Here is a 16,912-nt window from a genome sequence, read left to right as displayed (position 1 = left end):
TAGGTGGGCCGTTCTAACCCACCTACAGTGAAAAAAATTTAAAGGAGGTGACAGAGTATTCTTTTGAATCTAGTCAGGTCTGTATACCTGTTAGTTCCTTACATAGCTTCTTCAAACTCTTCCTTCCTATAGAATCCTATAGAATAGGTTGGATTAAATTATAAGAATGTTATCGTTGTGGCTAAAAAAAAAAAACATTCGCTCTTTATATTGTAGTAAATATATTTTCTACCGTGTGTCAATTGGCACTTGTTAATATCATAATTTGAGGATTCCTTAATGGGAATAGCTTATTTCACTTCTTTTTTTTTTTTCCATTCTAAATCCGCACCTTCAATACATTGGTTACTTGTACAATTAGCATTGAAAGTACATCGTATGGATCTAACCGCTACCCTAATATTAAGTTGTGTTTTACTACTCAGTTAGCTTGATTTCTTATAATAAATAGTACTCCCTCCCTTTTTTTATAACTGACGTTTAAGGTTTTGCACACCAATTAAGAAAAGTTTTTCATTGCTTAAATCTATACACTACCCTCCTTTTGTACCCTCATTAATTGTCCAATTCACCCATGTTTTCTCTCACTAGAGTACTAAATGGTGCTGTCTTACTAGGCCAAAAGTAGTAATTAAGAACCCTGTATTGGAAAAGAGAGATAAAAGGGTAAAATTGTGAAAAAATAATTAATACTGTATGGGGATAATAAAACGACAGATAAAAGTACACTAGAGCAAATTTCTTAAACGTCAATTATAAAAAAAGGGAGGGAGTACATGATTTGATTAAAAACTCGATGAACCTCGAGTCTAGAGATTTTACTTGATTATTCACCAAGTAATCAGGAGCTTCTATTGACTTGAATTTGTTTAAAACCCACAAATATATATAATAAATTTCCAACAAAATTTTTTCATCTTTATAGTTTCGAAAGAGATAATGAGTACATAAAAAAAAAAAGATCATTAAAAAGCTTAACACCTAAATAAATTCTTAGAATAATTTAATTGTTGACAAACGACATGGTAAATGCATATAGTTTATGACCTTGAATTTTGTACTTCATGATGGAAAAGAAATTTGTTCCAGTATCCGAGTATGCTTAGCTTAATAACTCTTTGAATCAGTTTAAATTTTACAAAAATTATCATGCGTTTGTACGTTGTGCAAACACACACACATTGTTTAATACTTGGACTTCACCTAACAAGTGCTCCTGAGTACTCACGAGACAAGTCCAGACCCCTTCTTCTTTTTTCTTTTTTGTGTTTCAATGTATCTGACTTTTAATTGGTTGTTAAGTGAATTTATGTGAAAGGTGGGTGCACTAAGGGTCTGTTTGGTTGGAAGTAAAATGTTTTCCTTGGGAAAATATTTTCCGTGGAAGTAATTTTCCATGAAAATCATTTTCTTTTCATCATTTTCAGATATTTGGTTAGCTTATTGAAAATATTTTCTTACTTCATTTTTCTAGTGTTTGGTTAACTTTTGAAATATTTTCACTTTTATCTCTATCTTTACTTTCTACACATTATAACTACATACTTCTTCCCATGCAAAATAAGAAAATTTATCTCATTGTTTAACTTTAAAAAATCTTGGAGAAATGTATATATGAATAAAAAATATCTCCTTAAGCAATAAACAAATTGCTGGCCATTTAGTGTCAAATATCAATCACATGCAATGCTTATTGTGACATATATATTGCACTCTCACTGCTGAAAGTTTCTCTAGAAAAGAATGTCCCTATTATACATAATTAATTACTAGCATAGGATGATCAGGATGAGGTTTTTTTTTTATTTTGAATATACTAGGGGGAGGGTTGGGTTGGGTAGTACGGGGAAGGGAGTGTAAGGAAGAGGTCTTGGATTTGAGTTCTCCTGTTTACACTGAACAAAAAAAAAAGAACATATTACAAGATGTTTTCAATAAGTTTGGAACATACGACAAGCGGGATGCATGCATTTCGGAAAACAACTTCAGTAAGTTTGGAAGGGAAGTTGTTTTCCATAAGATGAATGAAAATATTTTACATAGGAAAATGTTTTCAGTAACTTTTGTGCAACCAAACACGGGAAATTAGGAAAATATTTTCCTGGAAAACATTTTCACCCGAAACAAACGGACCCTAATTGCAAGGGATTTTCCTCTTATAACTCGCGTACGCAGCAACGCCTCTTCTTCTTCTTTTTCTTCTTCTTCTTATTATTATTTCTTTTTTAAGCTTCCCCATTTTGTTGTTTTCGCTTTGCATCTGGCAAAAACACGGAAGCAAAAGAACGCACTTTTATATATAGTTTCCCAAGGGCACCCGCTCTTTGCAGCAATGTTTCTCAACCAAAAAAAAAAAAAAATAGTGAATCATGCAGTTGACCGGTTTTTAAGTCTAGATCCACTGAACTTCACAAATCAGAAGAGTTTTGTATGAAATATCATATTTAACAATTACATATTATATATCATGTTTCAGATGGTTTAACACTCCCAAACTATTATTAATGAATTATGCTCTTCTTCCTTTCCCTGCCGAATAGGTCGACCGAGAAAAATAAAAGAAGAAAAAAATATTCGAAGGCTCTCACCCCCCCCCAAAGACATGATTCGCAACTCATCAACCCTCGTCTTCTGCAGAAACCCTGCGCCCATCTCCTTCACTCCCTTCTTGCTTTTATCCATCTCGACAGCGAGAGAGGCTGGATTCGAAATCATGTATGGTGGCTTGCTTACATCGCGCACAAAGGCAACGACTATTTGCTGCTGGCATTGTGCACCAACAACCTTGACTCTTGAGGGGGAATAATCTCAACCAGCATACCTTCAAATGCTATAATCCATTAACTGTGCAATTACCCTAGTTTGTCCCCAACATCATACATAATATTTCCTACTAATTATACAAAATTCAGAGTCTCTATTTTGCTATAAATTGCCTCTATCACTACACAACTGTTTAAAGAATATTTTTTTGAAAACCCCGGGGGGGGGGGGGGGTTGTGTGTGTGTGTGTGTGTTAAGGAACGTAAGATAATGGTGGAAATTTGCAATTAGCATCTGACTCCAAGTTACTCCTAACAGCTATCTTTGTCCTCGGCTTTGACTAGATGGCTGTCCACTAACCCCTGATATTTGTTTTAAGTTGGTGAGGGCATCCTGAGCATGGCTTTTTGTCATAACACTTCCATATTTAAAGGCATCCACCAGGGCCCTAACAAGAGACTGATTGAGAGATTGGCGGTGGGCGAAGCTATCAGCTCTCAACATCTTATCCACCATACCAATGGCCTTATCCTGAAGCTCCCCTGGCCGCGATTCTGTGAAGAGAACCACGACTGCATTAGCCATGCCAAGGCTTTCAAGCTCCCCCATAGCACGCTTTAAACCAGCGGAGTTCTCCTGCAACAAGGTTGAAAGTGCTTCTAATGCAGCAACTTGGACAGTCGTATCTCTGTCTGAGAGTGCATCAACCAAAGGCTTGATGCAATTGCTCTTGAGTAGACAAAGTTGGCTACCTTCTTCACATGGGGCGGCATGAATAGGACACAAAGAATGTGCTGGAAGGGCCCTAGTACATATGAAGAAGGAAGAGCAGAATCCTTGGGGAGGACTCGGGTCAAAGTCGCCAGCAGCAGCGAGGGACATTCCAGATTCTGACAAGTATTTCAAACCCAGGGCAGCTAGTTGTTTCATCCTCACTGTTGATGCGAAAACCAGTTGGTCACGGAAAATGGTCATAACTTGATGCTCTTTGATTACACCAAGACATTGTGGATCAGAGCTCCTACAGAAGTGCAGTAATATGCCAAGGAGTCCTTCTGCCATGGTGGAATTGGACCTCGAACTTCTTCCATTTGTACTGCAATGCTGGCCCTTTAAAGTGGAAACGATCCACTTAATGAAACCAGTTCCTAACATAGTTTTCACTTCATTTTCTGAGAGGCTAAGATTGGCAAGAATGCAGGCAGCATCAGATCGCTCACCATCTCTGGATTGACTGTCAAGTACCTTGTCTTTGAGCATGACAAACTTGTTGGAAGTTCTAAGTGCACTGGCAAGCTCTTCACCAAACCTCTCAGAGAGGACCCTTGTAAGCCTCAAAGCATAATTCCGGTGTTCAATTTTTGGGTGCTCAAGAAATGTGATAATTGTTTTGATACCATCTCCAGATCTTATGTGAGTAGTGACAGATTCTGCAGAAAAGACAGTAACACCCAATTGTCATTAGTGACACAGGAGTGTCATTATCCCAGGATGCTCTGAGGATGAGTTCTGTTTCACCATTAAGCAAGTTCTAGAAAACTAGTTGTGTTAGTTAATGAAAACATCATTTAAGGCTATTTTTCTTACACTAATACAGGAAGGGTGTACTAATATCCAACTGCTTCCAAGCATCTCGGAAAGTTTGGATCAGATTGTTTTCAAACCCCATAATATTGCTGTATTCCAGTTACTAGGGATTACATTTTAATTCTTTCTTTTTGATTTCATGTAAAGCATTAATCTCTCTTTCCTCTAATCCAACTCCAAAGGGAATGGTAACTTATTTTTTCTGCAAAAGAGTGTAAAGGTTATATTGATATGACAAAAGTTACCTGATGCTTGGGGCGAGGATGCAATACGATATAGAATTTGGAGAACAGATAGTTGGCATGGAGGTGATGCAAGTAAAAGAAGCCCCAGAAAACTAGAAATAATTGATTCTGACTGCAGTGGATGCCCTGCCTTGTCAGCAGAAGCTAATTCCCAATGTCCAGGGCTCATCACAATATTTGCAATAATCGATGCAGCTAATGCCTTCAATTCTAAGGATACAACTTGATTCTCAAAAAGAATTTCTGTTAGAGCTGGAAGCACCGAAGAATCAGTAAGGATTGTAGCATTTTCAGCAAAGCATGAAAGGTTATACAAAGCTTGCAGACTTGCTGCTCTTCCATCCAGGTTTGATAGCAGTTCAACTAAACTTCTAGCACCCTGACAAGCAATTTGTTCCTTACTGCTATTTGTCAAGGTCATTCTCCCCACTACAGATGCCATCTCTATTTTGACATCATCAGGACCTGTTCAATGGAACATTGAGAGTCAATGAAAAAAAGTTTTTCCTTCCTTTCCTATGGAAGTGTTCATAGGAATATAGAGTATACGTTTCGAATATGATCATTGGTGTCAAGTAGTTGAACATAATCATTTTTGGCGTTTCCTGTGTTTCTATGTACAAATCTCCAGCTCAACATTAAAGCATAAGAAACTTAAACAGAAATATTAGAAAGAAACCTCTAATCATGCCCTTCATCTATTCAATTATTTTGTTGGAGCCCCGTCCTTAGTTTTATTTGTATGATTTCAAAGCAAATTTCTGTTTTATTAAGTAAACAGGTAATTATGTGAGTAAATCTTCTGACCTCCGGGTGTACATGCCAATGAATCATCAGACCTCTGATTCATTTTTTTTTTCCATTTTCTCAAATTCAGTACAAGAATACAGTTACAGAAAAATGTATAATGCATGTCGCAAAACAGTAATAAATGGTGAGAATATAACTAGTAAGCGTTCACACTGACAATATACTTTGGATCCTTGATTATATTTAAATTATTTGTTCTAGATCACCAGAAGGGAAAATGAAAGAGTTTCAGGGGCAGGACTGCTTGTAATGTTGGATGTGCTGAAACATCTACAATAAACAATTTTTCAATGTCCGAGTTTCTGGGAACCTGGACGCCCCAAAGAAATTTTAGTAACTATAAAAGCCTGAGAACTAAACTTTGAAGATGAAACTTCTCTTATCTGCAAACATGTGAATTATATAATCAAGCAGCCATAGTTCTTAACCGAGTATCCTTGTCAATTTGTCCCTAATGTTTCAGCACTACAATAGAATACGTACCTTCGCATAACCGTTTCATTAAAGGTTCAAATCTTCCAGCCACTGCTAAATGCTCAACATTCTGCTCCACCTTCTCTATGCGCTTCAGGACCTCCTCAGCTAAATGAGATAAAGAAGGATTTTCCAGATTATCTGCCATACATGAAAGAAGAACTAACGCCCCCTTTTCTGAAGCAATTTTGATGCAGAAATCTTCATCACTTGAGAAGTCAAGTAATAACCTCACTGCAAATTCTTTCTCTTTCTCTGAGCTCCCAATCAGACCATGTATAGCCGACCTAGTAATCCCCTCTTCAAGCATCATCACCTGGAAAATGGTGTGAAGAGGAAAAACACAAAGGGTCGTAATGTCAAGATAGTGCACAAGATTTCATATATTAATAATTTTAGAAGCTATATTTTACTATACTTTCACAGCTAAACAAAAGGAATAAAGAATTTTCACATGCGTTCCATAACATGCATCAATGAACTTCATTGAACATTGGTCAGCTAAACGACTATTAAAGACCAATTGAGAGACTGTGCAACATATTCTTTGACACCCTAATACCCAATCCTTAGAGTAAAAAGGAATAAATTGACAAGATAAAAAAAAAAAAAAATGGCAAGATCAATGTGAACCTGTTCTCTTCATTAAGGAGACGAAAGCCTCTCCCTCACACTTTCTCCCTTCATAAGATCAAGCTGACTTGCCAAAGGTTGACAAAGAAGACTACTTCACAAAATGAGTGCTCACATCAAGTGTACAATAGCTGGGAATCTACCTAGTGCTCACATCAAGTGCACAATAGCTGGGAATCTACCTTTTTCTTACCATTATATTGACAGGGCCATAACTTTTTAGTTGTGACAAAGATTGAATCCAGCAGTTCATAGGCTAGCAACTACCCAGACAGCCTTTTACTTCCTTCTGATAGATCACGAATTCAGACACTTAGAACTTAAAACTACTGCTGAACGCTGCCAGAGAAACGTAACTTTAGTTTCTCAGGAAGCCTAAAGACAGCGTGTTCAGTTGGGCTACATCTATAAAAACAAGAGCAAAAAGCACCAAAGAGATTAAACTACATCGCCACCACATGTAAAACTTTAGACTGCACTCGAGAGGTCCACGAACCAAACAGAGAAACAATAGATAGGCCTACAAATCCATCAAATCATCACCCATGCCTAGTGCCTAGTAGTATATATTTTTTGAGCAGACAGATAAACCATCCAAATTAATAACTATTGCCATTCATATTTTTAGCACTATTACTTTTGTGGGTATGAAGTAATTCCATCAATTAACAGAAGTGCAGGACATGATTTGCATACACGTATCATCTGTGTAATAAATGAAACTTCAACTGGCTTGTAACCGGTGGATGCAATTTTGGTAAATATAAAAAAAGAATTGTGTTATGTGCTTGTCAAACAAGATTATTTTTCTGCATAAAACTTACTATTCTGCTTTAAAAATATCGATGAGATAATTTAATCAATTGAGTCATGAGAGAGAGAGAGAGAGGGAGACTGATCATATTTAGACGTCATTTAATTTGAAGAGATAAATTCATTACTTGGATATTAAAGCAAAATTATATGGTCAGTTACATTAATTTATTTCTGGAGCATCAATATATAGAGATTCTGTTTTGCAAGAAACTTAGATCTTTATCACTGGAATTCGAAGGATCATAATTTAAACACCAAAATGTTGTTTGCGCTATCAGTATCAAAGTCTCGTACAACTGGCCAAGAATTTACTTTTGATTGGGAGTAACGAGATTAATTCTACTATCTTAGAGCTAAACAAAAGGAATAAAGAATTTTCACATGCGTTCCATAACATGCATCAATGAACTTCATTGAACATTGGTCAGCTAAACGACTATTAAAGACCAATTGAGAGACTGTGCAACATATTCTTTGACACCCTAATACCCAATCCTTAGAGTAAAAAGGAATAAATTGACAAGATAAAAAAAAAAAAAAAATGGCAAGATCAATGTGAACCTGTTCTCTTCATTAAGGAGACGAAAGCCTCTCCCTCACACTTTCTTCCTTCATAAGATCAAGCTGACTTGCCAAAGGTTGACAAAGAAGACTACTTCACAAAATGAGTGCTCACATCAAGTGTACAATAGCTGGGAATCTACCTAGTGCTCACATCAAGTGCACAATAGCTGGGAATCTACCTTTTTCTTACCATTATATTGACAGGGCCATAACTTTTTAGTTGTGACAAAGATTGAATCCAGCAGTTCATAGGCTAGCAACTACCCAGACAGCCTTTTACTTCCTTCTGATAGATCACGAATTCAGACACTTAGAACTTAAAACTACTGCTGAACGCTGCCAGAGAAACGTAACTTTAGTTTCTCAGGAAGCCTAAAGACAGCGTGTTCAGTTGGGCTACATCTATAAAAACAAGAGCAAAAAGCACCAAAGAGATTAGACTACATCGCCAATGCCAGCAGTTATCAGGACGTTTTATATTCACAGCACAAGAAAAGTGAAGGTTGCCATGTTAACTTTTTAGTTGTTAGAAGAGGTTGAACACACTCACCCTGCTTTCTTCATCCTTGGCCATGCTAAACAATACCATAAGAGCTTTACTTCTTAAAAGTGATCCAATAACCTTCGAAGAATTCCTCAGCAGCTTGAGAATAAGAACAACAATGCCTTCATTTCTGACCCTGTATCTGCTCATAGGATGCTCTTCAGAAATCTTATATATGCTATCCAGTGACCTGTCAATTGAGTCCATCGATGAAGAATCCTCACTGAGATACTCAACAGCTCTCTTAATCTGAACCTCAATATTCCGGTTGACCCACTCATCAATAGCACCAGCTAATCCAATGTTAGGCTTGAGCTCCAATGACTTTAGCACCACCCCAGTAACAGGACAAGTCGGCTCACGACCATCTTCTAAACATCTCTCAAACCAATAATTAATAGCAGTTTTCTCATATGTCTGAGCCGATTCCAACACAACAGGACTCTTCATTATCTCCTTGGTTAAGGGACAAATAAAGTTCTTAAAAGGCAATAATTGAGCTCCTTCCTCTTCAGAATTGAAATCGAACTTCTGGGTTAGAATATCCGGCTGAATTGCCCAATTTTCGACAATCTTCGCTAATGATGTCAAGATACGCCTATCTGATATAGAAGATGAGTTGCCTATATCATTCCTAAGAAGCTTAACCTGATCAGCTAATGCCAAGTGGTTATTAGAGTCTATCCCCAAAGCTCTAGCTAAATCCATTACCATTGCACTCTGCACTGCTTTGCTGCATTGCCTTCCTTGCCCTTCCTTTTTCAAAGTGCAATAAACTCTTTCTTCATTCTCTGTCACCTACATATCACAGGCCAACAGCTAGCGCACATTAAAACACCCCTCATTGACACAGAGATGGACGCACATAATATCAAAACTCTAAAATGCTACTGCAAGAGCGGAAAGAGACAGGCCATAAGCACAGATAAAAAAGCGCGCACACTACTATAACAAAACGAAAAATGGGAAAACACATATCCGAACAGAAACGCAGACGCACACCCCAGTAAAAAACATGGATTAACACCCAAACAACATTATAATAACTAAAACGATAGCAATAATACTAACGACGACTTAGAACAATTGACAGAAAAATGGAAAAGACCGGTCCAGAGCACACGTAAAACACACACATGCACAAAGGAAACTTAAACCGACTTTTTTTCTTCAGAAACTTAAGAAGAGTGAACAGGAAAGTGGCCAAAAGCACATACTATAAAAACACGATTTTGATGTCATAATATATACAATAATAAGGTGGAGATTAAAAAGAAAATTTACTCTGAAGTGAGCTTGTTTCATATCTCTAGAAAGATCAGCGATTTTGTTTTGGAGATCGGGAATGCCGTCGTCTTGCACGGCGGAGCCGAGGAGCGCTAACCACGCGGCAATGGCTAACGTGCGCTCGTGGAGAGAGGCGCAGAGCTCCAGACAGTTAATGAGCACAAAGATCTTGCTCTTGTGTTTGTACACAGCTAAAGTCTCAGCGACTTGAGTCAAATCAACGGTGATACCTTTGAGAGCAGTCAGAACGGAAGGCGGGAGGTTCTCTGGCACCGTCGACCGGAGAAGCTGGTTGACTAGGAAGTGCATCCTCTTGGCGTATCCGGAGAAGCGTCTAGCGTTTTCCCAAGCGTACTGGCGGTCGTCGGAGACGGAGACATCGGACAATGCTCGGTGGATTGCCTCCACGGCGGCGTGTGAGGAGGACGATGAGGTCATTTCCATTTCCGGGGTGCGTTAGACGAGGAGGGTCAAAGTAGGAAGTCAGGCATGACTGACTATGTGTGTTTTGGAGCAGTATTAGTAGTAAAAATTGTTGGCCGTTTGAGTGAGGGTGAGCGGTGATTGTGAAGCTCTGTAATTTTCCTCAGTCTGATTGCAATGCTGGGTGGGATGGGAAGAAGAAGAAAGAGTCAAAGGTTGACTAGTGGGACGACTTTGACACGCAGATAAGTATTAAGTAGTGCTGCTTTGCCTGCTGCCCCTCTGGCCCCCAATTGAATTATATCAATTAATAGACGGTATTAATAACTTGATATGAAATTCAAGGAACCCTTTCCTTCAAAAAAAAATAAAAAGAAAATAATTTCTTGTACAAAGTAATTCGTCCATATTGGAATATGGATTAGAAATTCCATAATCAGGTTTACTACCCAATTGATCCAACATGGCGAATAGTAGTAGTAGAGTGTTTCATTTCATAACCCCTCTCTTCTCACGTTCCAAGAGAGAGTTGACCGTGCAGTTCCCCACTGGTTACGTTACAATCTCTGGTGCTTATTAGTACTACCACCAATATTATGTGTTTTGACACCTTCAATTGGGATGGTTTTCTGTTTTGACACCGTCAATGATTTTTTATTTTTTATTTTTCGGGTGAATAAGCGCATCCCTTCCGCGTCTTTGCACTGACTCCAACACAGCCTTTCATTGGCTCTGACGGTTCCCTGCCCCACTCCTAAAACCTTTTGTAGAGTACTCTTATCACAATCCTTCTTCTCTTTTGGGAAGAATATGCGGTTTCTTTACAGTAGTGTAGTTCCCAAAACGATTGCTTCCATGGAAAATTTTTAAAAGATGGCAGGCAACGTGCAAATGTTTCATGTGTGGCGCGTCCGTTGCTTCTAATAAATGCAATTCTGTTTTACAGCGTAATTCCATCTTTTTGGGAACAATGGGGTTAAGAATCGTTTAGTCCAGCAGCCGTGTGAGCACAAGGTGGCTTTTGAATTACTTAAATCCAATTGAACAAACAACAAGGGAAGCAACTATACCAATCACAGAAGGTCGCTTGCTTAATCAAGCAACCAATTACAAGTAAATTTTGTTTGTTTTTTTTCCTGGCAAAATACAAGGGCTTTATTCCTTCTGCTGTTGCGAAATCATTTCTGCAAAACCATTCATTTGTCCAGCGAATACCTGTTCCTGCAACCAAAAACATATGATCTCCTTTCAAGTGCATAGCTTGATTCTGCTATAGCTGAATGAAATATTTTATTGTATACAAACCTAAAGCTCGACAATATCTAAAAGTGCTCCTCGACATCTCATTTTCTGATACAGTGTCGTAGTATTTTTGTTCCGATTTTTGCCTTGAATTTTGTATTCTTAAATACTTGCAAAATCATATTACTTGATTCAGAAGTATCAATTCCATGATATATTTCGCTGCTACATACACGAGGATGTATCTAATGCGAGAGAGCGCAATCTTCTGGTTACCTTCATATACGACTTATATCACGGCCAAATACAAGGGTCGTTAACCAGTTGATTGCTACGTAGAATCTGTTCCTCCAGCTTATGACACGCGTAAGATAAGCAGACCGCCAGACAAACCAGCTTCCAAATCCAGCCACAGATAATCCTCTTGCCTCCTGTACAAGGCCTCAAGAAACTGAGCCACCCACCAGAAGCAGTTTAACAGCCACAACAAAGAAATACACATACAGATACATTGGGTCATTAACTAACCTTGCTCTGCCTGAGGTCCACAAGGGCCTTGTATCTACCAATGGTCGCCATGCTCCCCAAATGCCTATAGACAAATGGAGACCCAAGATCGATCTCCATTGCAGCATTGGCACGTCCACCACCAGCTTTACCAATCCTGTTCAGTTCTTGTGCTAGATATTTTCCCTGCCGCTCAGCAACCTGGCCAATGTATACATTGCAGAAACAAATTACTTGCGATAGTAAAAGTACGTCAAATTGATGTAGTGCCAGCCGGTCCACCAATATGCAGCCACAAATCTTCAACCACACAGTGCAACACAAGAACTAGAGATTTGCTACATGCAAATCTGTTGTACTTGCTAAAAATTCATGTCATGATAGTCAAGAATTGGCAGTATTGATCAACCTTAGCAAGGAACCCAGAAGAGGGCACCCTACCTCATAAAACTTATTACCACTGTTGGAACAAACATCATGCAATCAACAGTTAAGGATTTGTTACATTGTCCAAAAACTGAACAACTGGAAAAAAATGTAACCTGGATATATATATATATATATATATAACAATAACAACAAAAAAACAGCAATCTCCTCATTGAACCAAACCTTTGCTAATTCACAAGTTCTCTTTCAAAATTCTTTACTCACATTCTGTTAGCCTTTTGTTTTTCATTCAACAATCTGTCGAGAAAAGAGCAGAAACTAAGCTTGAAAAAAAGAATATTGGAATTATTGAAGCACGAGGAAGGTAGTCTGGGATATGGTTCTTGGGTTTGGAAAAGTTGACAGATCCAGTACACCTTTCTATGGGGAAATGCAAAACCAGAACGGATCATATCCCAAGCATGACGAAGTCTAGCTTAGGAGTTCCATAATAACTTATCAAAATGAAAGGGAAATGAAATCCAAAATGAAATTTCCAACCTATACCCACTTAACCATATATAACTTATCAATTTACTGGATAGAAAAGAAAGAGTTACCACAAACGTTCTCCAACTATGTAACAATTATAACACTTTTCACACAAAATTATCTGCATTAAGTAATTTCCTTAACTTACCTGAGCCAGAGCTGGAAGCACAGGCTTGCCTGTAGATTCAAGAAACCCACAGCAGTCACCAATAGAAAAAACATCCTGCACAGCAGGGACACGAAGCCACTCGTCTACCCCTATCCTGAAGATGCATGAACCGTTGTAATAAGTCTTTCAAGCGCAGAAAATAAAGAGAAATTGGAAATGGAAAAGAAACACAGCCCTGTGGTAACATCTAGTGATCAACAATTTGACTACATAACAATCATGTAAAACTCTTGGAGGCAGTGCAAAATTACCATGTGATGTTCCAAAATCAAACCTTAGTCAATTCAAGTTGATAGAAACCTGGATGGATAAGCTTGTAATTCTATCATATGGAAGAATCCAAATCTTTTTTCTTTCTCTTTTTTTTTTTTGGGGTGGAGGGCAGGGAGCTAATATAAGTATCTAGGAGAAGGAATAAATTTTTATCCATTTGGAGGCCAATAACCTTATCAGAAGCTTAAGCTTTCAAGAAATCTGCATGTATAAAAGCAGAAGGTATCGAATCCATGCTGACCTTCCCCCAGGTGATTTGGGAACATCCAGGGATTTGACAAAAGGTGAAGGGCCAACGCCAGTAGACCACACCAGCAGACCATAAGGTACATCAGTCCCATCACTAAGAACTATCTTCTCAGGTTGAACATCCTTCACAATTCCACGAACTAGACGAACTCCTGACTGAGAAGCTACTAAATTAATAACAAAAATCACAAACAACACTATGAGGTCTGACATGCTTAATAGAAGTAAATTAAAAATACCAATTGGTAGCCAAGGTAAACAAAATAAACTACCTAAATCCCTAGTCACAACATCTAGGGCCATACTTTCATATGATTGAAAGACATAGAAATGACAATCGTTAAATTAACATCTCTGCACATATATATGTGCAAATGGACATACAAACTCTTACCAGGGTCTCACCTTAATCAACTGCTTGGTTGCGTATATCCGCAGGCGATCATCAAAGGAAGACAAAATCTCATTTGCCTGGAAATGAAGAAGCAGTAACTTGTTATGATCAATTAACACTTTGTGCAAAACGAGTATTATACAAATAAGTAATAATTGCAATAGGAAAATGTCAACGCACAACAAAAAACAAGAAGAAGAAGAAAAAAAAAGAAAAGTGAAGGCGCGATACAGTATTTTTTTTATTAGCTTTACCTCAATCAAAGTAACGCGTATATAATCCTTGACATGAGCGTATCTCTGGCGGACATCCCTCGTGATAAAATCACTAAGTTCACCGCTGAACTCAACGCCTGTTGGACCACCACCAACAACTACACAATGTAGGAGCCTACGTTTCTCTTCATCACTAACTCCTGCCTCACCGGTACCGTATCAGCAAAAAGAGTCCAGAATAATGCTAGTTCATTCAAATGTGAGCAGAATGTGGGATATAAGGCAGCATAACGGATACCTGGCACATCAGAGAGCATGAGATTAAGAAGCAATTTCCTCCGGATTTCCTGAGCATGATGAACCTCGCGTAGAAAAATGGCATGTTCTTTAACACCCCTGATGCCGAAAGTTGACGCTTCTGCTCCAGCTGCAATCACCAGCTTGTCATATGCAATGGTGAAGTTCCATGGCTCCAAAGTACCAGCTCCATCAGTTACTGTTTGGCAATTCACCTACCCCAGAAAAAGGAAAAAAAAAAAAAGAGTAATGACCACTAAACAGCTAAGGAAACTATGCTAAAAAAAGAAAAATATTGCTTTCTTAACACGAAATTTATAAGTATTAGCGATGATCATCAGACCAAAAATGAGGGAATATATACCAGATGGTTTTGGAAATCAACGCCGGTGGAGTTAGCAAGGAAATAGTACGAACCGGGTTCCCGAGAAATGGCAGGTTGGATCCTTCCAATGGGTTCGGCAACAGACCGGAATTCCAGAGTGCCGACGCACGTGGAGGCCAGCAATGGAGTGAAGACCATGTGATTCCTGGGGGAGACGCAAACGACGTCGTAAATGCCGGTATCGATATCTTTAATGAGTCTGCATCCGGCCCATCCCGAGCCCAAAACCACCACCCTCGGCTTCTCATCCCCCTTCGTGGGCGCGAGCCCAGCATACCTCGCGGCAATAGTACCAGCTCCACTGCCTTTATCACTCACGTCCGCCTCCGCCGCCTTCTCTTCGGTGGCGGCGGTGCTGAACTGTGTCAACTGGTGGGTAAAAGCATAGGAAAGTGACGTAGCAGTAGTGATGGGTTTGAGGGATGACTGTGTTCTGAAGGTCGTAGAGGAGGAGAGGTGGATGAGATTTCTGAACCAAGGCATGGCGGTTTAAGGTGGAAACTGTTGTTTTTAATATTTTATTTGTTTCTCTATGTAGTAGTAGTGGTAGACTGGTACTTTTGATGCTGGATAATGGATTTAAGGGAGGATTGACATGAACGAATTGGTGATTGAGGATTTAAGAAGGGAATTGGAAGATTCTCTGATTTTTGGTATCCCCAGTTTTTTGGGGAGAAATAGAGAGTTTCTGTGGTTTTGACGGAAAATGGATCGAGTACAGTCATACGAGAAATTATTATTATTATTATTATTGTCATTGGCTGCTGCGTGGGGAGGACGAGACAGGTGGCGGCTTAATGGGTCAACAGATGGCATGATGGTGGTGGCTATTACCTGGTCGAGGATTCGGTGAATCAAAAAATTTCGCGCCACGCAAGAGATGGAAATGTGGTACGGTGGTCTTTGTCCTTTTCTTTTTTGGTTTTAACAAAATGGTCTTTGTCAGTTGATAATTCAAAAAAAAAGGAAACGGATATTACTTAGAAAAAATTGAAATAAACAAAGCCTTTGTGCCAGATCTCTTTGGCAAAGTAGTTTGTTTTTTCGTTTTTGTGCATAATTTCTTATTTTGGTTTTCCATTTGTTGCTCGATGAAGTTCAGAAGTTAATTGCTTGATCTATGTTGTTTTTCCTTCTAAACTAACAATTTAATCTATTTTTATGTTACGAGGGAGGAAGGTACCCAACACCATTTGTATGGAACTGGGCGTAAACTTGTTCCTTGAAAGATTGTTTGTTCGCGTTGGGACAAATTTGTTCATGTATTAACAGCCCACTACGCAGAAACATGTTTATCCTTCTTCCAACATTTAGGTCCCGTTTGGAATTAGAGTGCATTTATAGGGGGAAAAGAAAGGCCTTTTTACGCATTAACGTATTTTTAAGGTGTTTGATAATTAATTTTTTATAATTTAATAAATCAAATTTTTGATAATTTAAAAGCACTCTTACTAAAAATAATTGTGTCAGAAGTATTTTTTTTTTTTTTTTACAAGTCATCGTAATTTCAAACAAACGAGTCCTAATCAAGATGAAATCACTTCTTATCCCGAAGGAAAAAGGAACAAAGAACACTTGATCATGCTATTCTTTGTTCCTACAATCTTATCCGCAAACTCTGATTGACTATTGCACATCCAAAGGAAAAGCAAAGCGAATTAGAAATGAAAATGTGTAGGCATCATTTTCATTGTACGTACAATTTGATACGAGCAAGGGCGTAGACGTTATAGTTTTGATAAATTGACAACCTGCTCCTCCTCGATGAAAAATGACATTAAAAACAAAGCCTTTTAACATGAATTTCATTAAATAAAATGGGGAATAGAGAAACAGCATACAAAACAACAACGCCTTTAACATGGATTTCATTTAAACAATAATAAATTAAGGAAAGAAAGAAACAGCATGCACAACATAGCCTTCAAAAAAAAAAACTTTGCATTGTTGAACAGACAAGTGTCATGTAAGCTTGAAACTGTCGAGCGTTGCCCCGACGAAGCCCTCCTTAAGCATAGGACATCCATAACTGCAAAGAGTCGACTTCCTCTTCCCATTTCCATCCTTCTCAGTTTTTTCACTCCTCAAGAAGATGGCCTGGTGTTGTGCAGTGA

General features: G+C 38.5%; 2 protein-coding genes across 3 annotated transcripts; both read right to left on the bottom strand.

Moving 5' to 3' along the window:
- Nucleotides 1-2,452: 2,452 nt before the first annotated feature.
- Nucleotides 2,453-10,324, bottom strand: LOC113749913 (U-box domain-containing protein 44-like). The gene is made up of 5 exons (XM_027293794.1): nucleotides 9,721-10,324; nucleotides 8,443-9,234; nucleotides 5,889-6,195; nucleotides 4,596-5,060; nucleotides 2,453-4,193 (listed from the first exon to the last, which is right to left on the bottom strand). Exons 1-5 carry the CDS (start codon nucleotides 10,165-10,167, stop codon nucleotides 3,082-3,084), a joined length of 3,123 nt encoding a protein of 1,040 aa, XP_027149595.1. The 5' UTR covers nucleotides 10,168-10,324; the 3' UTR covers nucleotides 2,453-3,081.
- An 826-nt stretch (nucleotides 10,325-11,150) lies between these two features.
- LOC113761222 (internal alternative NAD(P)H-ubiquinone oxidoreductase A1, mitochondrial) lies at nucleotides 11,151-15,498 on the bottom strand. Of its 2 annotated transcripts, XR_003467122.1 has the most exons (10): nucleotides 14,778-15,498; nucleotides 14,415-14,628; nucleotides 14,156-14,316; nucleotides 13,913-13,978; nucleotides 13,500-13,663; nucleotides 12,965-13,079; nucleotides 11,917-12,096; nucleotides 11,665-11,819; nucleotides 11,452-11,557; nucleotides 11,151-11,367 (listed from the first exon to the last, which is right to left on the bottom strand). XR_003467122.1 is itself a non-coding variant. In XM_027304107.1 (9 exons), exons 1-8 carry the CDS (start codon nucleotides 15,279-15,281, stop codon nucleotides 11,667-11,669), a joined length of 1,557 nt encoding a protein of 518 aa, XP_027159908.1. In that variant the 5' UTR covers nucleotides 15,282-15,498; the 3' UTR covers nucleotides 11,151-11,367; nucleotides 11,665-11,666. The 2 variants fall into 2 exon arrangements, 1 of the variants encoding a protein (XP_027159908.1); XM_027304107.1 differs by lacking the exon at nucleotides 11,452-11,557.
- Nucleotides 15,499-16,912: the final 1,414 nt, after the last annotated feature.

This window comes from Coffea eugenioides, chromosome 1, assembly GCF_003713205.1.
Source record: "Coffea eugenioides isolate CCC68of chromosome 1, Ceug_1.0, whole genome shotgun sequence".
In the NCBI taxonomy this organism is placed as follows: domain Eukaryota; kingdom Viridiplantae; phylum Streptophyta; class Magnoliopsida; order Gentianales; family Rubiaceae; genus Coffea; species Coffea eugenioides.
The sequence above is the reverse complement of the archived record's forward strand: the minus strand, read 5'-3'. Positions and strand labels throughout refer to the sequence as shown.